At 41.2% G+C, this 25,374-nt stretch overlaps 1 protein-coding gene across 2 annotated transcripts in view; it reads left to right on the top strand.

The window, feature by feature from the left end:
• The window catches only part of unc5cb (unc-5 netrin receptor Cb), a 139,566-nt gene that overhangs the window by 87,842 nt on the left and 26,350 nt on the right, over positions 1–25,374 (top strand). For both annotated transcript variants that reach the window (XM_058064998.2, XM_058065000.2), the window contains exons 2-4: positions 3,974–4,204; positions 14,334–14,477; positions 17,408–17,511. In XM_058064998.2, the coding sequence (XP_057920981.2) occupies positions 3,974–4,204; positions 14,334–14,477; positions 17,408–17,511 (479 nt within the window). The remainder of the gene's footprint in view (positions 1–3,973; positions 4,205–14,333; positions 14,478–17,407; positions 17,512–25,374) is intronic.

Below are 25,374 nucleotides of genomic sequence, written 5' to 3'. Positions count from 1 at the left end.
TTTAGCTTTGCTTTAGCTTAGCTCTTTTAGTTTGTTTGTTTGATACACGTCTGATGTTTTATCCATTATTCTGTGTAAAATGTCCCCTGAAAGGTGCTGTATTGTGCTATTTAGCATAATGCATAAGGCTAAAAACAACCAATTACTTAAAAATGTCATTCAATACTTCTATACAAGAGAGGAGAAATATGATCTCAGGCAAGAACTACATTTAAAACACTTCTATGCTAGGACTTTGTTAAAAAGCCATAGCATTTCAGTATGTGGAATCAAACTATGGAATGGATTGAGTAAGGACCTCAAACAATGCACAACGATGAGCCAATTCAAGAAACAATACAAGCAGTTGATGTTTGCTAAATACAAGGATGAAGAGTCTTGAACCAGTCATGATGTGCTATATATATCACTATATTGACACTTACTATGGTACACATTATGTCATTGTATGGTCATATCACCTCGTACCGAAGTACGAGGTACATTATTAAAACAAAAAAACAAAACAAAACCTTAAACTGTATTATGGAAAGCAGTATGTGAACAAATGTAACAGTTACTGATTGTAAAAGTACCAGATGGAGGGGTAGGATTTAATAAGCTTTGCTTCTTCCTACTCCTTTTGGACATGTGGAACTGGGAACTGATTATGGGATGCACTCAATTGTAATCTGATGCATGTTCAAATGAAATAAAACCATTACCATTTTTCACTATGTAAGAGGTCCCACAATAGTGTATATAGGAGTGTTTAACCCCCCTGCTGGTATTTACACAGCTAAAAACTGCTTTTAGTAACATTGACTAACATGGTGTTTTGTGTGTTTGTAGCTTTAAACGGGACCTATAAATGCAGTTAGAATGTTGTATTCTTGTGTTAAACGATGCCAAAGTTTCAGATAATGAGGTTTACATATTTGTTTGGGATGACTCAAAAGGCGTGGTCAAACTGCTCCTTTGTGATGTCACAGAGGGGCGGACTTCCTCACATTTGTATATACAGTATGGTTGATAGTTAGGAGGCACTTTGAGGGGAAAGCAGGTGTCCCGTTACCGTGAATGCTTGTGCATCAGCATTCCAATAAGTACTATTATGATGAGCTCTTGTTGCATCACACATGAGTAAGTCTTTTTTTTTTTTTTTTAATTTCTCATTTCCGGGCTGATGTTCCACCTGAGGGCCACTTCCATTCACGTCCAATGCAAGAATCTTCCCTCTCTTACTGAGGAACTTGATGAATTAGAATATCTGTGAGCAAGTTTGCTGCATTCCCCTCAGCGACCATAGCGTGTGCGAGGCTTTCATGGTCGCCTCAGATGTCTGCCGCTTCACAGCTCGGCAGAGCGAAGGCGCCAGAAGGGAAGAAGAAAGAGCGAGAGATGGAGAGATAATAGCAATGGCGGGTGAAAGACGTCTAACACAATCTTTAATGAGTTTCCGTCGGCTCTTGCGGCCTATTTTCTGGGTCAGGGTCCCCTAGCTGGACACGTGGGCGGACTGAGGACTACAGAACAAGCCGGGTCTGTAAAGTCGAGTCAACATCTTGAAAAGTAACAGATGAAACTTGACTGCGAATAAGCCGACATGCTAACTGTCAGAGGTTACTTTGGGCTCTGTGTAATTCAGAGATTAGCAAAAGTAAACAAGACACCCTCCTGGTGAGGACGGGTCAGTCACGCCCCTGGCCCCCCCACCACCTTCCGCCGTCCTCCCCGCCTTTTCATTTCCCAGCAATCATCTCGGGGGCCGTGGCAGGTATGGAGGAAGAGATAACATTAGAGACATCACGGGGAGATATCTGCCAGGCCGAGAGATTATTTAGCACCGCAAAAGCAACCAGGAGGCAACCTCTGTCAGACATCAAGGCTCCGGCGTGTCCACACAGGACAGGAAGGTGGAGAGACACAAGGACATGGAAGAATTACAGATGCACTGATAAAACCAACGTCTTTCTGTCCTTCCTGACTCTTTTTTTTTTTTTTGGGTTTGCCAAATTCCCTTTTGAATGGCTCAAGGTACACGTGGGAAAATGTGGTCATGCTAATGCAACTGCACATATTTGTTCTCAATCAGAAATCACTCCACACTCTTTATTGCTCTCCGGTTCTACCATATCTTACTTATTGTGTGGAAATATGGGCTAATAAAACTATAAAAGCGGTCTTCACTCGCTAAATGTATTGCAAAAGAAGGTCAGTAAGGATAATTCATAATGCCGCCTACAGAGAACATACTAACTCCTTATTTCTAAACTCACAAATACTTCAACTTGCTGATATAGTTCATATTCAAACAGCTAAAATAATGCATAAGGCTAAAAACAACCAATTAGCTAAACATGTCATCCAATACTTCTCTACAAGAGAGGAGAAATATGATCTCAGGGAAGAACTAAATTTGAAAAACTTCTATGCATATTTCAGTATGTGGAATCAAACTATGGAATGGATTGAGTAAGGACCTCAAACAATGCACAACGATGAGCCAATTCAAGAAACAATACAAGCAGTTGATGTTTGCTAAATACAAGGATGAAGAGTCTTGAACCAGTCATGATGGGCTATATATATCACTATATTGACACTTACTATGGTACACATTATGTCATTGGATGGTCATATCACCTCGTACTTTGGTACGGGGTGCATTATTTAAAAAAAAAAAACTAAACAAAACCCTAAACTGTATTATGGAAAGCAGGAAGTGAACAAATGTAACAGTTACTGATTGTAAAAGTACCAGATGGTGCCACAATCAATGAAGCAAAGAACACTAAAGGTGCACAATAACGCTCATGAAATATTATTCAGCTCATGAAAGACTAGCAATTTAAGCCAAAGGGCTTCCCCGTACTATGTTCACCTCGTACTTCGGTAGGAGGTATATTATTTAAAAACAACAACAAAAAACCCTAAACTGTATTATGGAAAGCAGGAAGTGAACAAATGTAACAGTTACTGATTGTAAAAGTACCAAATGGAGGGGTAGGATTTAATAAGCTTTGCTTCTTCCTACTCCTTTTGGACATGTGGAACTGTGAACTGATTATGGGATGTACTCAATTGTAATCTGATGCATGTTCAAATGAAATAAAACCATTACATATCAATTTGGAGAAGATTGGTAGAAAAACATGGCCGCCGTCTACTAACACGTCTTAGCAACTTGGCAACCAATGGTTTATAAGTCGATGAACATTTGTTTTTTATTCCCTCCATGATTCTTTCACTGTTGTTATGCTAGGTGTTTGTTTTTGCAACTGCAATTTTCAAAAACCAAAATCATCCACCAGGTTTCACAAAAAAAATATGCTGTGGTTTTAGGCCATATTTCCAAAGGCTATGTTAACCTGCATACCCAGAATGGGCCATCAACATCCTGCCCCCCCACCCAATCTTTGTTGAATTATTGATGCCTGCCTTCCTGGTTCTATGGCAAGAATAGAACAGTTCTGGAGGTGACAAACGGGCTTGCTTCCTCTTCTTCAAAGCTCCCCTCCACCCTATTGGTCTGCCCGTGCTTTAGTGCGCTGTTTGGTGCCCGCGATTCAAGACGTAGAGATGAAAGGGAGTTGTAATTACAGGGAAGCGTATCTGTCTAGTGCAGAACTATTGGAGGAATGGCACAAAGTGGGCCAGAAGCCTCAGGTCATTAGATCTGCTGTGCGCGCTCGTGTGTGTGTGTGTGTGGTAGCAGGAAACAAAAGCATAACAAAAGCAAGATCATCAACTTCATTTGCTGGGAAATTCCTCCAAATATTTAGCTTTGTCAGAGCCACAATTTTTGCTTGTCGCCTGCGGTGAGTTAAACATTCATATTTCAGAGAAGAAATATTCAATTCCTGGTAATATTTGATTAAATTTGTGTTTGTACCTCAAAACGTCAGATCCAAATGGACATGGAAAGTAAACAGGAAGAGAGTGGACCTCATTGAGTCTTCTAATACTCACTTTTTTCCTGTCTTCCTCCTAGTTGATGATGACTTCATAGGTCTCGGCGAGCTGCCGGAAACCTTTCCGTCGGATCCCCCGGAGCCTCTGCCCGTATTCCTGATGGAGCCCGAGGAGGCCTACATCGTCAAGAACAAGCCCGTCAACCTGTACTGCAAAGCCACGCCGGCCACTCAGATCTATTTCAAGTGCAACAGCGAGTGGGTTCACCAGAAGGAGCACACGGTGGAGGAGCGTGTGGACGAAAACTCTGGTGAGGCCAAGCCGACGAAATGAAGTGTCTTGAGTTGTCGCCCCAGGCTACGAAAGTTTATACCGTACACCCCTTACATTTCAGCTAGCATTTTTATTACTGTATCTTCTCAAGGGACATTAAACTTGGGTATACTTTAGAGTAGTCAGTGTACACCTTGTATAGAAAATGGCTCAACATACATCTATTGTTTAAATAGCTGGCAACACAAGTCACCGCGTCATTCCTCCACTCAAGCATGGTGGCGGTGTCACGGTTTGGGGCTGCATGAGTGCTGCCGTGGTTCATTGAGGGGAAACATGAATTCCATCCAGCATTGTACTGTGACATAATGAAGCAGAGGATGATACGGTATAATATACTATATTCATAATTAGTGAATAGTGGTGGTCGTGTCATGGTCTGTGGCTGCATGAGTGCCGCCCTGGTTCATTGAGGGGAAACATGAATTCCATCCAGCATTGTACTGTGATATAATGGAGCAGAGGATGATGCAGTGTAATATACTGTATTCGACATTAGTGAATAGTGGTGGTCGTGTCATAGTCTGGGGCTGCATGAGTGCTGCCGTGGTTCATTGAGGGCAAACATGAATTCCATCCAGCATTGTACTGTGACATAATAAAGCAGAGGATGATACAGTATAATATACTATATTCGACATTAGTGAATAGTGGTGGTCGTGTCATGGTCTGGGGCTGCATGAGTGCCGCCGTGGTTCATTGAGGGGAAACATGAATTCCATCCAGCATTGTACTGTGACATAATGAAGCAGAGGATGATACTGTATAATATACTATATTCGACATTAGTGAATAGCGGTGTAAGCTGGGGCTGCATGAGTGCTGCAGTTCATTGAAGGGGAGCACAAATCTCTACAAGATTATGAGGCCATGATTCCCTCCCTATTAAAACTAGGCCGATCAATATTTAAATTCCTCATGCAAATGAGATGAATTATTACAGTAGATCATACTGCTTGATTTTTCTAAATGTCAACGACAACATAACACCATAACCCATCTGAGCTTCCCAATAGGAACATTTAAAAGGAGAAAGCCTGTGAATCAGTAGCTTGTTTTTTTTCCCACCGAATCCATCCCCCTGAAGGCACCACAGCCATTACACACAACATCAGAGCCACTGATTGGCTACATTCAGCCGCCGTATTGGAAATGGGGTTCTTTTTGTCCCCCACAGGTACAAATCACTTCACATTTAGCCTTTTTCATCCTGCTGTTTTGTTTTTACCCCCTCACACACATCTGCACACTCCCACGCAGACGTATTCCTGCTGCGACTCTTGGAATCCATAGGACGTGGATGCCGATGAGTATTAAGACAAACACAAAAGCAAGCACGCTGATTTAAAAAGTGCGCTGCGTTCTGCTGTAAAAGAGAAGGCGTATTGAAGTTTGGACCTTTTGGCCCCCGCGGACCGTGGGGATCTTGGCGTGTGTTTTGTACACTCAATTGTTGTTGCAAAGAAGGCGTTTGAAGGTCTACAGTTGTGTCTTTTACCTTTTTGTGTCAAAAGGCTTTTTTTTACGCTGAAAGCATCAACAGAGAACATCCCACGCATTGCACCGAGCCCCCCTGCTCGACATCAGCCGTACCCAAGGGCTACGTCCTGCGCATTCATTGATGCGCTTTACTTCGTGCACAGACTTTAAACATGGCACCGAGACAAGTAAATATGTGTAGCCTTGAGAATGTTTTAGGAAATAAAACATCATTTTAAACACTATGATAAGCCCGAAGTAGACAATTTTGCAACAATCAGCAGAGTGCAGAACTTCGCCAAGGCTGAACACTAATGCCAAAGGGGGCTACGTAGTTATATGCTAGGACTACGTTAAAAAGCCATAGCATTTCAGTATGTGGAATCAAACTATGGAATGAATTGAGTAAGTACCTCAAACAATGCACAACGATGAGCCAATTCAAGAAACAATACAAGCAGTTGATGTTTGCTAAATACAAGGATGAAGAGTCTTGAACCAGTCATGATGTGCTATATATATCACTATATTGACACTTACTATGGTACACATTATGTCATTGGATGGTCATATCACCTCGTACTTCGGTACAAGGTACATTATTAAAAAAATAAAATTCATTCATTCATTTTCTACCGCTTTTTCAAAATAAAGGGTCAAAATTAAAAAAAAATAAAAATAAACATAAATAAATTAATAAATAAAAAACCTTAAACTGTATTATGGAAGTGAACAAATGTAACAGTTACTGGTTGTAAAAGTACCAGATGAAGGGGTAGGATTTAATAAGCTTTGCTTCTTCCTACTCCTTTTGGACATGTGGAACTGGGAACTGATTATGGGATGCACTCAATTGTAATCTGATGCATGTTCAAATGAAATAAAACCATTACCATTACCATAGTAGCTTGTAAATGACAAATGAAGCCTTGATGGAGCATTTCCACTCCAGTCCTGTAGATGGCAGCCACCTACACAAACACTTCTATCACAATTCACACCGACAGCATTTTTTTACCTTGTGCTGGAAGACACAGCCGTCTATGCTGCTGTTGTTGATGGAACTAGCATAAGTTTGTGTATCAGTGCGCACCGAAAAGACATTTGGGTCGTGTTTTGAATCCAAATATGGTAAGATACTACAACTACTACATGCTATCATCAGTGTACGTGTTAATGCATGATCACAGCATGTATATTTCCGACCGTGCAACGTTGTTCGGGGTTTTTATAGTTGAAACAGGTGTGTCTCGATGACGTGCATTGTTAGCTAACTGAAATTAACTCGTTAAACACATATTTCTTTCTCTGTTAATTTTTCGCATAAGGATTGTGAATGAAAAAGTGTGGTAATTCGATATGTACCAAATGTGCGAAAAAAATAAATGTTGCGTTGAAAATGTGATTCGGAGCTCACTTAATTATAGCATATTTCTACTAACATGCAAAATGCCAGTGAAGTGACGCTTCCTCATTGTTTATGATTCAGCCAAATTGTCTAAATAGGATTTAAAAAGCCCTGTGGTCCAGCCTGGTCAATATTTCAGGCAATGTCATCAGCAGAAATTGGATCTCTCGCTTTCAGAGTGCTTCTCTTTCTCTTTCTCCTGAGTCCTGCTTTCACAACTGGTGATGTTCTGAAAATAAAGACTAGACAATATGAGAATGCAGTAGACATACAGACATAAAAAACGTGTTCTACATGGAAGCAGAGCAACTTTTTCCAGACGTATCGCACACTGTGTACTTTATGAACTGTGAATACAAATAATTGGACCTTGAAATGAGGAGACAAAAGCAAATTATCGAATATGTTCATGACATTCTAGAGATATGAGAAACCTTTCGGAGATGGAGCCTCGCAGACTAATTGATCAAGAGAAGTCAGGAATAAAAAAAAAAGGATGGTTGAGTGTCAAATAAGGGATGATGAATGGACCAGACTAGATGGCATTTATAAAGCAAAAGCTAATATATACCACAGCGAAAATAAAATATACTGTAAGTGCAACGCTTTGGATTGTGCTCACATCTTGCATGAGTTATATTCCAACGTCTCTCGGGTAGCGTTCACAGATTTGTCGAAATCTTTGTCACTTTCCCCAAATGTTGCACCAATCCTCTTGACTTTGGTTGGTTTGGTCAGTAGCAGGTACAGCCATGTCACTCTTTGTGTCACTCTTTGTGTCACTTATTGTGTCATGCAGTGGAAAAGGGTCATTTTGACATAAACGCATCTTCTCTGTACTTGAGAGACATAACCTTATATTCCACCACATCAAAAACGAGCATGAAGGCAGACAATTAGTACGTAAACGGAGTGACGACTACACTACATCAAAGCTGGTTCAAAATAAAATGGCCATAACCGGAGGAGTGATCGTAGGATCCCAGTGGGAAATGTCACCGTACATCATGTTGGAGCCGAGCTACTAATTGTCATCTTCTCTGTCCAGTGTTAACATTGCCTGTCATTTTAAAATGCAATTACAGTATGGAGCTACAGCATTTATGTCCTATATTTGCACTGGGTTACCATGACGATGGGTTGTACTTTTAATTGGTTAGTTGACACGATGGGACTTGTTTGTTTGTTCTACACAGACCTCACAGCTAGGAGACCAGGCTTCAATTCCACCCTCGGCCATCTTTGTGTGGAGTTTGCATGTTCTCCCCGTGCATGCGTGGGTTTTCTCCGCGTACTCCGGTTTCCTCCCACATTCCAAAAACATGCTAGGTTAATTGGCAACTCCAAATTGTCCATAGGTATGAATGTGAGTGTGAATGGTTGTTTGTCTATATGTGATCTGTGATTGGCTGGCGACCAGTCCAGGGTGTACAGACAGCTGGGATAGACTCCAGCACTCCCTGCGACTCTTGTGAGGATAAGCGGTAGAAAATGAATGAATGAATATTTGTTTTACAATTAATATCAATGCTGTGTTATGTGGTTTGTAGGTGAATAAATGATCTATGCTTTTGTGTAGGCACCATGCCGTCCCTTCAGACATTGTCTCAATTCTTTAACAGGTCTTCTTCCGGGTTGTTAGCGCAAGCAGTTAGTAGTCAAATTCTTTGTAGAGAGCAAGCAATTGAAAGAACAATGGAAGTGTTACTGGACCTGCAGCTAGTTCACGTTCTCCAACAGTCACTTTTATTGCAAATATTGATCCAAAATCAGAAAAGGCAAACTTCAAGATGGTGTCTAGGTCCTCTGAGGATATACAGCATATGAAGTAAAAAAAAAAATCAGTAAATACATCAACAGAAAAAGTTTTAGACTATTAAACTCAGAAAGGTCACCAAAAAATTGAAAAGGCGGTTCATTATGCAAACCTCCAAAGAATCACAGCCGCCATTCTCCAAAGTAATGGTGCTGTTTAGGAGGCGGTGGTGCTGCTTTTTTAGTGCCAGCAGTAGCTGCGATGTAATCAACCATACGGGGCTTGATTTATGGTCTGCACTGTGTTTTTCACAGCGTGGAGCGTCTTACCTGTGAGTTTGCAATATGGTCATATTGTTCACCAATGCCTTTTTGTACATCCATCGACATGCAAGGGGGGGGGGGTCAGTGCTTTGCAATGAAACAATATTTACCAAGGATTGCGTGCATTTTTAATATTTTTATTACACATGAAACACCAGACAGGTAACATAAAAAAACACAAAAGTGCATTAGCATTTTTGACAGAATGAACACATTCACGCAGGGCAAAGTGTTGTTTTGTTGTTTCATGGGAGGCAATTTGTGTCGCAACACGTAAACGTACATCAGTCAGTCGTGAAGCATGATGTGTGTCAGGGGTAGCGGTACGTAAAGCATAGATTCAGATGAGGTGTCATGACAGGATGAAGTGGTAAGTGTTGGCAAATATGTCTAGGTAGATTTATAGCTGTAAGGACAACTCTTGCTTTATTTGCTTGTTAAGCTACACACTGCAGTCCGTGCAGGAGAACACAGTAAACATGGTCACAAGGTAATCAACAGTGACCAAATGAAACCCTATCATCAAATTCTCTGCTTGACTGATCAATAAGGAAAGGAATTGCTTTCGTCAATAAAAAAAAAAATCCAACAAGGTGACCTCTTCACTCCTCCAGCTACGGCCACAACACAAATAGCTGAAGTCTGCCATCTTCCGAGTACCACTCGCTTTGTTTTTCTCGTACTTGGATGCGATGACATGATGAGCTGCAGGCTGAGTAAAGCTATGAAGTCACCGGATGAGGTCAGCGGGTTTATTTCTGTTTTGCTCGGCCGATCCCTTCGATGCGTTTGAAGCGGAGTATGTCAGAAAACACTCGGGTAATACCCATGAAGTCACCAAAGTCCACTTATTGGCATGTGGTAATGGTAATGGTAATGGTTTTATTTCATTTGAACATGCATCAGATTACAATTGAGTTCATCCCATAATCAGTTCACAGTTCCACATGTCCAAAAGGAGTAGGAAGAAGCAAAGCTTATTAAATCCTACCCCTCCACCTGGTAGTTTTACAATCAGTAACTGTTACATTTGTTCACTTCCTGCTTTCCATAATACGGTTAGGTTAATTGGCGACTCCAAATTGAGTCCTGTGATTGGCTGGCGACCGGTCCAGCTCCAACTCTCGCCCAAAGACAGCTGGGATAGGCTCCAGCACCCCCGTGAGGATAAGTGGTAGAAAATGAATGAACACTTGCCAGTCCCCTAAAAATCTGTACTAAATTTTGGTGAATTTGGCTAAACACCTTGAACTTGATAATGGTAATGGTTTTATTTCATTTGAACATGCATCAGATTACAATTGAGTGCATCACATAATCAGTTCCCAGTTCCACATGTCCAAAAGGAGTAGGAAGAAGCAAAGCTTATTAAATCCTACCCCTCCATCTGGTACTTTTACAATCAGTAACTGTTACATTTGTTCACTTCCTGCTTTCCATAATACAGTTTAAGGGTTTTTTTTTGTTGTACTTTTTTTTTTTTTAATAATGCACCTCGTACTGAAGTACAAGGTGATATGAGCATCCAATGACATAATGTGTACCATAGTAAGTGTCAATATAGTGATATATATAGCACATCATGACTGGTTCAAGACTCTTCATCCTTGTATTTAGCAAACATCAACTGCTTGTATGTGCGACTATTAAATTACATTCAAACCACGTTTACATTGAATTGTTGAGTCACTGCTACAGCACAGCGCCCCCTTGAGGACAGGTGACTCATCACACACTTCCTCTAATGCTGTACACGCTTTACACATGCACACGGCCGCTCCTCCTCTGCCTGTGTGTGCTGGCTGTAAATATTGCATGAGCGCTAAGCTGGTGTGTGGGATGTGCTTGCACCAGAACAAGGAGTCTGTGTGAAAGCGTTGAACCCGAACTAAAATGGCATGTTCATTTTCAACAGCGCCACTTCTCTCTCCTTTTGCATTTTCCATTCAGCCAGGAAACTCAAGACACTCCCAACCACGGCATACCCACAGATAGAAAACAGTCCTAGCTGAGCTCATGTGGCAAAATTGGCCCTAATCATTCTTATTTCTTTCCTCTCTACCCACGGAGTTTGACAGTGTCCCCTTTAGCACAGCGGTTGTCTTCGGAATTGGATTTATGCCACAGATTAGGCCGCTGATTGAATGAACACTGCAATAGCGGTGAGTCAAAAATCACTCCTGACAATGATGTCACGTAACCAGCGTGTCCCTGAGGTGTGCTAAAATGCAGAGAATACATCCAACTTGCATAAGAAGTCAAATCTGATTTATGGAAACTAAAATGAGCGCAATAAATTGAGCCCACGCCTACAGGCTTGTGTAATGTTGACTGTATTACATTTTCTATTTCACCCCACAGATGTGCGGCAATGCCGCTGCTGTAAAGCACTTCAAGTAAATCATTGTGTTTGCAATGTTTTTCACTATTTTGACATTCAAGTAAAGCAGAATTGTATATACCCAAAATAACCACTAGTCACTGCTGCAGCATGCTGTGAAAATATCATCTGGTTATGTTGAATTTTAATTTGTTTTAACATAAGAATTATGGATAATGTGCAAAATTCCCCCCAAATGTATCTTTCCTTTAACACAGGGGTCTCAAACTCGCGGCCCGTGAGACGCTAGTTTGAGGCCCCCACCTTGATACCAAAGTTTAATGTTGAAATGACAGCTTATAACTGTGTGCACACCGGACACAATTAACATGATTTTGCCCCACCTGTACTGTTACCCTACCCTGTTACCCCGCCCTGTTTTGCTTTGGATTAGCAATTAAGCTAAAGGCTTATGACGCTGGGTACAAATAAATGCAGGATATGATTTGGAATTAAACGGAAAATACACGTCAAGATAAAGCATCTCATCAAACATGTTGTTAAAGTTACGACGCTGCTCCCATGGAACTGAGTACGGTGCTAATTTGCTAATTGGGTAAAATTATTAAGTTTCATTAATGTTCATGTTAAAGGTTAAATAACTGTTAATACTGTACATTTGAATCTGAAAAAAATAATTTCTCTACCAACTGTATGTGGTTTCTTACGTTTTTCTTATTTGCTGTTTTATTCTTATTTTACTTATTTATTACTGATTGATTTATTTATTGTCTTTATTCTTAATTTGTTTATTTTTTTTATCTTATTTTGTGTATAGAAAAATAAAAATTAAGATATTTGAGAACAGTGGAATGTTTTATCAGATATTTTGGTGTGGAAAACCGGAACCAAAGTACTGAAAAAGTGTAGGATATAGCAGAAGCAAAAGCATTGAAGATAGATTTTTTTAATTGATTTTTTTTCCAGTTTTTAATAAATGCGTTTTGGGTTTTTTGACCAGTTTTATATGTTGCCCATTACCACTTATTGTGCTATTGTCAGTCTATAGTCTATAGGTGTGGTGCTGACAGTCTGTGGGGGGAAAAAAACGACGCCAGTAAAATATAGCTGTAAACGGAGAATGGAGACAAACTAAAAATGGAAGTAACAAAAAAAAAAAAAAAGAGGCCTCGTGTGGCACATTGTGGTTTTCGTGTTGCTGATGATAGGGTCTGACTTTTGGTATCCAAACATGATCATGAGCGTCTAAATCCAAAGTGGTGGCTTGTAATGGCACAGCCTGGCTGCTAATGCTGCTGTAATGGGGCAATTGAGCGGGCAATTGCAGTGATTTAAAATGTTTCATACCTGTTTGTGCAGGTGTACCTAATATAGTGGCTGGCATGTATGTATGTTACAGTATATACAGCCCACTTTTGCCATGATTTCATTCTAGCAGCTAAGGGGTATCGTGGCATTTGTCGGCAGTATGGGATTTATTTGTTTTCAGGCCTGGCGCCCAGATGAGCAGTAATCAGAGGGGTTAGCAAACCGGATTGTCTTAGCCGTGACGCTTAGAATCCACCCCACAGGACCCCCGGACCCAAAGCTTTGAAATCAGGGCCAGATGCACACACACATACACACAGTACCCTCATGACTATGTGTTTTGTGTACTTTTCTACTACTCAACCACGTTGCACCCAAAAGGGTGACAATTTGAAAAACACGCACCCCTACTGTTTTTTCTGTGCTGTTATTTTTATGACAGATACACCCATTAGTCAGATGACTAAATGACGGGTGACTTAAAATTCTTGCATACTACCAACCACCCACTGTAAGTGGAAAGAAACGATACAAGCAGTTGATGTTTGCTAAATACAAGGATGAAGAGTCTTGAACCAGTCATGATGTGCTATATATATCACTATATTGACACTTACTATGGTACACATTATGTAATGTAGGGTCCTATCACCTCGTACTTTGGTACGAGGTACATTATTAAATGTACCTCGAGGTACATGTACGATGTACAAATGTAAACATGTACGAGGTACATTATTAAATGTACCTCGTACATTATTAAAAAAAACTTAAACTGTATTATGGAAAGCAGGAAGTGAACAAATGTAACAGTTACTGGTTGTAAAAGTACCAGATGGAGGGGTAGGATTTAATAAGCTTTGCTTCTTCCTACTCCTTTTGGACATGTGGAACTGTGAACTGATTATGGGATGCACTCAATTGTAATCTGATGCATGTTCAAATGAAATACAACCATTACCATTACCGTAAGTTCAAGGTGTTTAGCCAAATTCGCCACAATTTGGTACAGATATTTAGGGGACTGGCAAGTGTCATTCATTTTCTACCACTTATCCTCACGGGGGTGCTGGAGCCTATCCCATCTGTCTTGGGGCGAGAGTTGGAGCTGGACCGGTCACCAGCCAATCACAGGACTCAATTTGGAGTCGCTAATTAACTTAGCATGTTTTTGGAATGTGGGAGGAAACCGGAGTACCCGGAGAAAACCCACGCATGCACGGGGAAAACATGCAAACTCCACACAGAGATGGCCGAGGGTGGAATTGAACCCTGGTCTCCTAGCTGTGAGGTCTGCGCACTAACCACTCAAGTGGGATTCAAGGATTGGCCATTTGGATGCTTTGCAACAAGGATCCATAGAGGATCCATATTGCTTTCACTTTTGAACTACACTACTCCACCAATGTCGTTTAAAGGTCATGTGAAAAATGAGCAGGACTCCATGATCTCCGTGTGCAAAGCACTCATGCGCCTCCTTCTTCCCGACAGGCCTGGTGGTGAGAGAAGCCAGCATTGAGATCACTCGGCAGCAAGTGGAGGAACTTTTCGGGCCGGAGGATTTCTGGTGTCAATGTGTGGCCTGGAGCTCCGCAGGGACCACCAAGAGCCGTAAAGCCCACGTCCGCATCGCCTGTAAGTACTCTTGGGCTGCCTTCATCCCAGTCTTGACTCTATGTCCTCCTTCATCCTTCTGCTCCAGGCTGGAGAAGTGTGCCGTGCTCGCAAATGTGTCCCTTTGAACAGGATTTGTCCTTGTCTCCTTGTGCACAGTATAACGTCAACACGAGTAGAAGTACACAGAAAAGAGGCCACAGCTTGTGTTTATGATTGCCATCCTGCATTTTGATGTTTTCACACAATCGTTTCCAAATGATAAGCCTCCCGAGTTTGTGGCTATTTGGGCTTCTTCTCTCCTTTTTCGTTGAAAAAAGAAACCAAGATTAGTTGACAGTTTTAGTTGTAGTTGCAGCATCAAGGCGACGCTGTTGCAGCATAAAATGCGTGTTACAAAACGGGCATTGTTGTCAAGAAGACACCGGAGGGGACACGCCGATGCACTCTGAACCGCATTCAGCTCTGTATTGTCCAAGTGGTCCGCTTTGGGTATGTCATGGTGTATCTATAGATGCTACTCGGGTCTCAACATAAGAAGTCACACATGACCTTTATGTCTGTAATATGACTGCAATGCAAGGGTGGCAGATGGGATGTTACCCAAATACATTGATCTGAGTTGTACTTTGAATTATCACATACTACAGTATTAATTGGCCCTGTACCCTAGAAACCGCCCATGAATGATATGGGAAAAGGCCGAAATGATACTGTGTCAAAGCCCAGGGTAGTGATACTGATAAAATATAGAGTTTAACCATGTCCAGTATCAGCCCCCTGTAGCTGTCCACTCAGAGCATGCTGCTCTGGTATCGTGCCTGTGAAACAACCAATCAGAGAACAGCGCACGAGCGTGAACACACAGCGTTTGTTTTGCTGCCGTCTGTGCTCTGTCAACATGTCAGCGGTTGACACTCCCGGCGAAAGACAAATAGGGAAAATAGCAAACAGAATAATAGAAATGGAACGTTTCATCATCATTAATGAGGAGGACACTCTGATAAGATAAGACTGTTGATAAAATATTATTGTTGAAATATTTTTGCAATTATTGTGTTTACACTGTTTAGATATAATACATGTAATAAACTGAACATTTTCTGGAAACAAAATGGTCTTTTGATTAAATAGTACGTGATAATAAGCTCATGATTAATAGTATGTGATAATAAGATCATCACATGGTTTGTCTGGTATCAGGCCCAGTATCATGCCCCCAAGTGTCAGTATCAGCCCGAGACCGAAGGTACCTGGCCTGATACCAGACAAACCATGTGATAACCTATCAATACGTATACTTCAATAACACATCAAAAGAGCAAAGATTTCTGGCGACCTTACACTTTTACAAACCACTGTTAGAGTGAGCGCTTACATTGGTTTTTAACTAAAAACAGTGCCAGTGCACGATTAGCGCTTAACACAATTGTGAATGCGCCTGAATGCATCACGGCCCAAGGAGAACGGAGCAGAAAGGAGACGGAGCATGAAGCGGACGTAAACTATAGCTATCGTGAGTCACAGTTTGTACTTATGAGCTGCCGCCATTATTAAAATTAATAGTAGTGATGTTTGAGGGGTCCGCTCGTTTGTCGGAGTCGGGGGGGGGGGGCCTGGGTGCTGGTCCCCCGATGGGAGGGAGGGGGCTTTCTTTGTAATTGTTTTTCTTTTTAATTATGGTAATTGTTTTTAATTCCGTAAAGCACTTTGTGTTGCATGTCTCTGCAGGAAAAGTGCTCTACAAATAAAGTTGATTTAAAATGTCTTAAAATGTATAAAAGATAATTTAAAAATGTGAATGGCATGATATCAAAAATATGTTTTGGAATATGAAATGATAAAAAATTTTCATTACAAAGATATTTCAAGAAAACAACCTGACCGGGTCATTTTTGATCCACTTATGGAAGGTTGGGGTAGTAACACAAAAACAAAAATTTCTTAAAATGTATAAAAGTTAAAAATGTGAATGGCATGATATCAAAAACATGTTTTTTGAGGAATACCTGGAATATGAAATGATAACATTTTTTCATTGCGAAGATATTTGAAGAAAACAACCTGACCGGGTCATTTTTGACCCACTTATGGAAGGTTGGGGTAGTAACACAAAAACAAAAATTTCTTAAAATGTATAAAATATAAGTTAAAAATGTGAACGGCATGACATCAAAAATGTCTTTTGAGGAATACCTGGAATATGAAATGATAAAATGTTTTATATTTCAAGAAAACAACTTGACCGGGTCATTTTTGACCCACTTGTGCAAATAAAGTTGATTTGATAAGGATAAATCTACAGGTTGTTTTTGTCCAATGCAACTTTATTTGAGCCGTTCTTACTTCCAGGTGTGCACAAGATGATGCATTTAGTGTCTCCCTAATGTAAATAAAACGCTACAGTACTAAATGTTGATTAAGAGACAGACAGGAGGTCACATCAGTTGACTTGACTCGGACACGGCTGTCACATGAACCTTAAAGCAGGCGGCTGTGTCTATTTGTTGCCATACTTTTTTTTTCTTCCTCTCTTTGGAGTGGCTCATCCAGAGCCGTTATTCCAGCACAGCGAGTCGGATCCGTGCCTCTCGGTCCCCCACTGTGCCGTCTCCTGCTGCTCCACCTCCTATAATCAGCCATGATGAGCAGCCTGCCAGCACTAACCTATCCCTCAAATCACAATGGACCCCCCCCCCTCTTCCCTTCACCATCAGCTCCTGCTGAATGGATTAGCTCCTCAACTGGACGGGCATCTTTTCACAGCCAGACTCGACAGCGTGCCGTTAGAATAGAAAAAAATGGCCTTGTTTTGCTCTCCTTTGTGTTTTGAGTTGTTGAATCCCATTCTGAGTCGGACTAAAGAGTGTCGTGATTGAGAACGGAATATTAAAAGGGTTATAACATCAATCAAAAAATCAATCAAATCAAATGTTTTTCTTTCTTTGTAGACTTGAGGAAAACTTTTGACCAAGAGCCACTTGGGAAGGAAGTATCACTGGAACAGGAAGTGTTGCTCCAGTGCCGACCACCTGAAGGCATTCCGATGGCCGAGGTAAGTTAGAAAAAGCAACATGGTATCGACATAAGTATCGAATATCCCATTTAAGCCTTATTACCCCCTCGCGTACAATCCAGACTGCAGGTGAGGACACTTTCTGGGCTATTTGGTTAACACAGCTAATAAAATGTGAGAATGGACTGTGGAGGCCGAGAGGAGACGGGGAATCAAACCAGCTGCATGGCCGCCGTGTTACTGAAACTCTACTGTTTGCCTTCCTGCCCATCTACAGTAGACTATTAAAGCTGCTTTTGAAAAGGCTCACTTGCAGCAACATAAATAGAGGATGAAAGCTTAGATTGATGTGGTGGGGGGGTTGGGGGGGGGGCAGTCTGGTGTGTGTGTGTGTGTGTGTGTGTGTTTTGGTTGGAATGAACCCTGTCAAGACTTGTGATTGACCTGGAAACGGCGAGTTAACCGAGTGGAACTGCACAACATTTATCCGCGCTCAAAGTGCTGACAGACTAAATGGTCCAAAGTTTTCAGGCTCGACTCGACAGACCTGTCCTCAAACAATCCTGGCCCTGAGTTGTGAGAGTCTTTTCGGAGCTCTCCCCGCTATCAGGCGATTCTTTGGCTTTGCCGGGTGTGACGATTAAGAACACAGCTGGGTTCCGCATTGACAAATGGCTGACGATGATTGGTCAGTGAAGGAGGCATGAAGCTTGGAGTTGTTGGGGAGGGGGCAAGCTAATTGTGTTGTGTTTCATAAGAAACCATCAGAATGGGCCAAAATTGGCACCTCCCTATTTAGACTTTGATGCACGAGTGACTGGACCCTACACTCTTCCATAAGTGGGTCAAAAATGACCCATACTAGAATCAATGCGTTTTAATGCCAATTTTGCCATTTTGGTTAGGAATAATCACTTGTATGATATTTAGTATTATATTTAGGACCACACAAGAATTATTTCATGTTGGAAACATCTTCATTTTTCACTTTTTTCCATCTTTGAAAAAGAAAATGACCCCGTACAACAATAGAAAATGTGAAAATGCATTGTGTGTTGCATAAAGGTAAGTTAAAAATGTGAATGGCACAATATCAAAAATATGTTTTTTGAGGAATAACTGGAATATGAAATGATAAATTTTTTTCATTACGAAGATATTTCAAGAAAACAACCTGACCGTGTCATTTTTGACCCACTTATGGAATGTTGGGGTAGTAACACAAAAACAAAAATTTCTTAAAATGTATAAAAGATAAGTTAAAAATGTGAATGGCATGATATCAAAAATATGTTTTTTGAGGAATACCTGGAATATGAAATGATGAAAAAAATGTCATTACAAAGATATTTCAAGAAAAAAACCTGACCGGGTCATTTTTGACCCTCTTATGGAAGGTTGGGGTAGTAACAGAAAAACAAAAATTTCTTAGAATGTATAAAATATAAGTTAAAAATGTGAATGGCATTATATCAAAAACATGTTTTTTGAGGAATACCTGGAATGTTTTTTTTCCATGTACAGAGACCTGCTTTCATATTCTTTAATTGCTCAACCTTACTTCACGGTTCAAGAAAGACAAACGTTCCATTGCATCATTTATTTTTTTCTTATATTTTCTTCCATGTCTGAGCTGCGGAAAAGTGAACACTGCATCAAGCCGTTTCTTACTCAGCCAGAGAAAAACTAAACAAAACAGATGTGCGGCGTCTTTGGTTTCATCTGGATCAGTAGAAATATGTTGCAGACGTTGCGAGGGAAAGATTTGTCATATTTCACCCAAGGAGAAGATGAGAATGTCGAGCGCTGCTGTGGTTGTTTGACTGTGGCTTAAAACCCAAACACTTGTAACAATTTTGTTCTTAAATCACGCTGACTGCATGTGATGGACATGGTTGGACTCGGTTCTGTAGCTTGGTTGGAAAGACAAATCGCAGTGCCTAACCCAGTGCCTGTTTTCCTGACAATTTAGTGGGATTTGGTACAAAATGTAGTTTACTCCAATTGCACTGCACGGAGAATTGATATAAAACAGACTTATTTTGAAAGAGCTTGTTTTATTAGTTTTGTCAAAAATATTTCATCTTAAATGCTTTGATATTCTTTGAGGGTCACGGGGTGCTGGAGCCTATCCCAGCTGTCTTGGGGCGAGAGGCGGGGTACACCCTGGACTGGTGGCCAGCCAATCACAGGGCACATATAGACAAACAACCATTCACACTCACATTCATACCTATGGACAATTTGGAGTCGTCAATTAACCTAGCAGGTTTTTGGAATGTGGGAGGAAACCGGAGTACCCGGAAAAAAACCCACGCATGCACGGGGAGAACATGCAAACTTCACACAGAGATGGCAGAGTGTGGGATTGAACCCTGGTCTCCTAGCTGTGAGGTCTGCGCGCTAACCACTAGACCGCCGTGCAGCCTATTGTGGAATATAGTTTATTCAAATAGTTGGTGGTTAGTCTTTTTTTTAAATGTGCAGGGGGCCATGAAGAAAACAGCAGCTAGCCACAAATGGCCCATGGGCCGCACTTTGGACACATGGACTCCATCATCTTACTGGTCATTAAGTCAATGTTGTTGGTGTCCATCTTTTATATGGACATAATCAACTATTTAGCGGTGTACCAAGGAGTGGGAGTGGGAGTGATTTGGCAGTAGAATAATGTAAAAGCTGAGGAGGGAAAGGGTCGAAGCTCCATGCAGAACCTTCCCTTTTCTCAGATCCTCAGCGAGACACTTTCATTAAAATCCTAAGAGGCTCCGCACACTTGACTCCTTTCATACGCAATAATGTGTGGCAGCCTCATAAAGCAGGCTTAAATCTCCTCTGTGGAAAAAATGTAGCTTCATTGTTCTTTTCTTCCAATGCGCTTCCAACGAAGAGCGCTCCACACGACGCCCAGAGAAAGACGGGAGTTCAGAGGTGACGCAGCAGCGAGAGCTGCCGCGTTGGTTTCCATGGAAGCTTCACATGAATTCAGGCATCTCCTCGGACAGTCGGGGTTCTACTATGTTATCGTGGGTAACGAGTCACTGATACATTTCACGGGAGGGCAAAGGAGGCCCCTGCTGCCAGGATTAAGTCCACTGGGGCCAAAGTGTCTCTACTGTAGTTTAATTACATTTGAAGTCCAGACTAGACGCTGACTAAATATATTCTCACATGGTGAATACACTTTCACTTTTTATCAAGTTTGGGAATCTCATTTGTTACACGTTAGACCTTTCAAGCCAATCAGATGCAAGATAGAACGCCATTTGTGGCAAAGGCACAATAACGGCAAAAGCAATATCGAGGAACAAAGGAGTCTTGTATGGACTGAAACTAAAATGCTAAAGCAACAATAGCTCGTAGCTCAGACTATCCTAAGCAAGAAGAGGGTCACTTCTGGAAAAGGCATGGCAACAACAGTTACAAAATTTAGAAAAGTGGACACGTGTGGACTCTGTGAAAAATAATTAATAATAACACATAATAGTGATGGTATGTAGGTTTTTTTTTACTGACTTTTACGGTATTTGTCTCTCTTAATTCGTTCACTTATTCTTCTGCTGCTAGTGAAATTAAAAAGTAACGATAACTGCATTATCTGGGCTCATTATGTCGGGGAGCTGAACTCATACGTCGATGTCACCGCCATATTGGATGTGGCAAGAGAGAACTGGGGCCATGCCCAATTTGTGTACTGCATGGAATTGCACCAACCAATTTACAGTCTAAACAAGATCCTGATTTTGACTGTATTTGGATGTTATGTCATCATTTCTTGAACAGAATTTATGGGATAATACTGTGGCAAATACATAAATACATAAGGCTGCAACGGGCCAACCATCTCAATGAGGTGTTTACATGTATGTTAGGGTGCATCAAAAAACACAATTATTGAATTTTGATATGGCTGGGTACTAAAAGTGTTCCAATATATGTCGAAACAACACATACAAAATATATTTCCAATACATGATTATTTAGGGGTGCCACCATACATCTGTTTTTGTGGAATAAAGTGGTGAACAGTTCAATGGTCGCCATGGAGATTTGAGGTGATCTTTATGTTTTTGTTGGTATTTATACTCCTATTACATATTACTAGCAAATTTGTGGTTTTGTCTTTGTAATTTGAATGATTTGTAGTCATATTTATAGGTATTTAGTGCTCATTGCCTCTACTGTAGCTAACATTAGCTAGCTACAGTTTGCTAATGACAGTTAGCTAATAGCTGAGCAAGCATAACATCAACAACAGTAATATAGTATTGCTATAGTATTGCTGATGCCTCATATTTATTGAGAGTAGTACTGTAGTCCTACATAATCTGACATACACTTGTCCATTTATTATTTTAGGCACTGTGCAGCACAACCCACCAATGCTCCTATTTTAAGTTGATTTTATTAAGTTGACATTTCCAGGTCAACTTTTTGGCAATTAGACTACAAATTGCACATTTTCTGAAATTGTACAAAAGTTAATGTGTGGGGTGGCACCCCTAAATCTCAATGGATTTCCTCAAAACTTTGCAAAATACATTTTTATGTTCATTAGGGAAAAAAAATGGAATGCCAGCCAAATTGATATTATGAATTTAAAATTTCCCATTCAGATTTGATGCACCCTAATGCATGTCTATGGGACTCTCCATCTGAGGTTTTTTTGTTTTTTGCAGCAGACTCGAGTGAATTGTGAACTTGATTCACTTCAGTGCATAACTCATAAAAACTGGAGTCAGTAAGAGGAACGGAGATGCAAAGATTCATGGTAACAATGGCACAATAATAAAGTGTGGACAAAACATAACAAATGATAAACCTAGACCTATTTTATGTAATATATATATATGTGTGTGTTTATTAGTGTTTTGGCATTTGGTCTGACTGATGGACTTTAGTTTGAGGTCCCAGGTTGCCAGAGTCAGGTCACCTTGTCATGCGTCAGTCACCTCACGTTGTGGAGAGCAGCGACTGTCAAGAAGAACATCACTTCAGGAGCTCCTAAAAGGCGTAGTGTGTGTTCATTAAAGCCACCCACGGGAGAGCATAGGGGGGGCGTCAGGAGACCGCTCTCAAACCTCCGTCGTGGCAGCCCAGTCAAGATTGGCCTCTAGGCGCTCACCTGCCAATCACGCTGATGCTGCGCTTGACTCTAAAAGTCCTCTCGAAGTCGTTAGCTTACTTTAAGGGACATTTGATGTTTGGAGCGGAAAGACGGAGACATTGAAGTGTTTTTGTTGACATTTACAAATAATAATAAAGGGAGGGGGGGTTTCTTACTGCAATCTGGAAGTGTTGGGAAGGTGAATTGCTTTGTGCCAGGTGGTGCTTTTTTTAATTTAGCATGGAAATGAGCTTTTAATGAGCGACTTCTTACTCTCTCTTGGTTTTTTTTTCTTGCCAAACACTTTCCTAATCACCCTAAAATGTGTTTACGCTGTTGAGCCTGTGAATCGACATCCGTAAAGCACATTTGCATACATTCTGCAAGTCTTTCAAGCTCCCTTACTTTTTAAAAAATCATAACATGGTAATAAATAAAGTCATACATTCAAAAAGCAATAAGTTAACAAGTGCTGTTTTTAAGGACCTATTGCAAAAGATCTATTTAACGGTGGGATAGGCTCCAGCATACTGTACCCTCGTGACTCTAGTGAGGCTAAGCAGCATAGAAAATGGATGGATGGGTTGTATTTTTTTGTGAAATGACAATAGCATTAGATTACTATAGCGTCTACTGTCGTTCTTTTAAGGACCTGTTGCACAAATGCTTGTCAAAGATCCTCTAAACGACAGGAGCGCTATGCTACTTTTAAGAATCTGTATGACAGGAAGTCAAACATAAATGAGACTGGAGCTCCACTACAGAAACGCTCATCAAAGATCCTCCGAATCCGAGAGAGCTCTGCTCTTTTACAGAATCAGGTCAAAGTTTGCACAAGTTCAAGTGTAGCATTCAAGCTAGTCCCCGCACCTTGCCGCATTGTGTCTTGTTAATATTTATAGCTAAGCTAACATTTCCATAGCTGTCACACGGGCAGATGCTCCGCATATGGCTTCTTGTCTGGCTGTGAATGATTGAATAATTAGCTTGTACCGTTTTTGCGGCTCATCCTCCCGTCCTCCAGGTGTGTGTCGTTTAGGAAGCCTGCGGCGAGAGCGAGTAATGACTTCTCTTCTCTTTCTTTGCAACCCCCCCCAACCCCTTGAAGGCTCTGCTCTACGTTCTATTTCTGACAGAACAGTAATGAGTAATGAATGGCTTCGCCTTGCTCTCTGCCTCGTAACAAGTGAGACCATTCCATTGCGTGTGTTTTATATATTTTGGCTAATTAGAGACGTGTTGGCATGCAGCGGCCGACTCCATGGTGTTTTAAGAAAAAAAAAGAGGACGGTGGTCACCAAATCCAACAGTTAAATTGTTACCTTTACCCAAAAACACGCACACTGGCCTTACATGGGGACTTGGGAAGTATATAGTGTAACGTATAGTCTACAGTTTCAGTCTTAAAGTATATAGTAAAGGATATATTTAAGGAAATCAGTCACACAAGTAGTAAGAACAAAATTGTTTTTGTTGTTGCCATGGTGACCCTAAATCATTCAATTTCTTAAGAGAATGAAAACCCACGGTGAGGCAGCATTTAGCCACTATGGCCCCCACCTGTGGAACAGCCTGCCGGAGAGCCTCAGGACTGCGGAGACTGTTGATATTAAAAAAAAAAAAAAAAAAGATGAAAGACACACCTTTTTAATCAGGCTTTTAACTCATATTTTTAAACTTTTCTTATGTTTTTATCTTTTTAGTCCTATTTTATGCTTTTAGTCTTGAGCTTTTAACTCCAGTATTTCCTCAGGGGGGGTCCTCCACACTGGGGGCTGTGTCGGGTCTGCTGAGGGGATGCCATCCGTGGGTCCCTTCGACCCGGCCGGCTGGGGGTGCTGGTCCCCCGATGGCACGACCTTCGGCTCCTCCCTGTGTGGACGGCCCCAAAGGTGGCGTTTCCTTGATCCTCAGTGCCATGCCATGTCTCCCTACTGATTGTGATTGTGTGATTCTGTGTGTGGGTGTGTGTGTCTAGTATGGAGGGTGGGACGGCGGGGCTTTCTTAGTATTTGTTTTTCCTTTTAATTGTGGTAATTGTTTTTAATTCTGTAAAGCACTTTGTGTTGCATGTTTTTGCAGGAAAAGTGCTTTACAAATAAAGTTCATTCATTCATTCATTTTCTACCGCTTTTTCCTCACGAGGGTCGCGGGGGTGCTGGAGCCTATCCCAGCTGTCTTGGGGTGAGAGGCAGGGTACACCCTGGACTGGTCACCAGCCAATCACAGGGCACACAAATAAAGTTGATTTGATTTGATTTTAATGGCTGTTTTTTGTAGTGCTGCTTTTACTTTCAAGATGACCTTTGCTAGTATTTCGTACCTTCATTTCTGGGCTTGGACTCTTTATGTAAATTGTACTCATGCGGGCGGAGTCCTGGCCTTTTTGCATGACAAATTCTAATATATACTAGAAAATGATTTGTGTAGGCTGGATATTGGACGCCACCGCCTTCAGAAGCGACATCCTCCCATGACCTTCCTCCACTTAACTTGGTGTTTGTCACTCGGCTGTGAAGACTCCAGTTATGACGGCTGACATGTGGCAATTTCCCCTGCTTAATGACCAGCAATGTGCCAATTACCTCTATCCGGAAGTTCCACTGCCAATCAAGTGCTAATGAGGGGCGTGTGAAAGAAGTGTGTGAGATGTTTCCTGGTGGAGAAATGTAATCACCAGAAAAGGGATTGCAAAGTGTGATGTTGAGTAGGGCTTACCTTTTCATCTCTGCTTTTATTAATGAGTCCTAATTATAGTCGGCAAGAAAAATGGGAACCGAAGCTCACTTTCGCCT

The sequence above is a fragment of the Doryrhamphus excisus genome, linkage group LG10 (genome assembly GCF_037039965.1).
Source record: "Doryrhamphus excisus strain RoL-2023G ecotype Guam linkage group LG10, RoL_Dexc_Guam_v1.1, whole genome shotgun sequence".
NCBI lineage: Eukaryota > Metazoa > Chordata > Actinopteri > Syngnathiformes > Syngnathidae > Doryrhamphus > Doryrhamphus excisus.
This window is presented reverse-complemented; position numbering and strand designations above follow the sequence as displayed.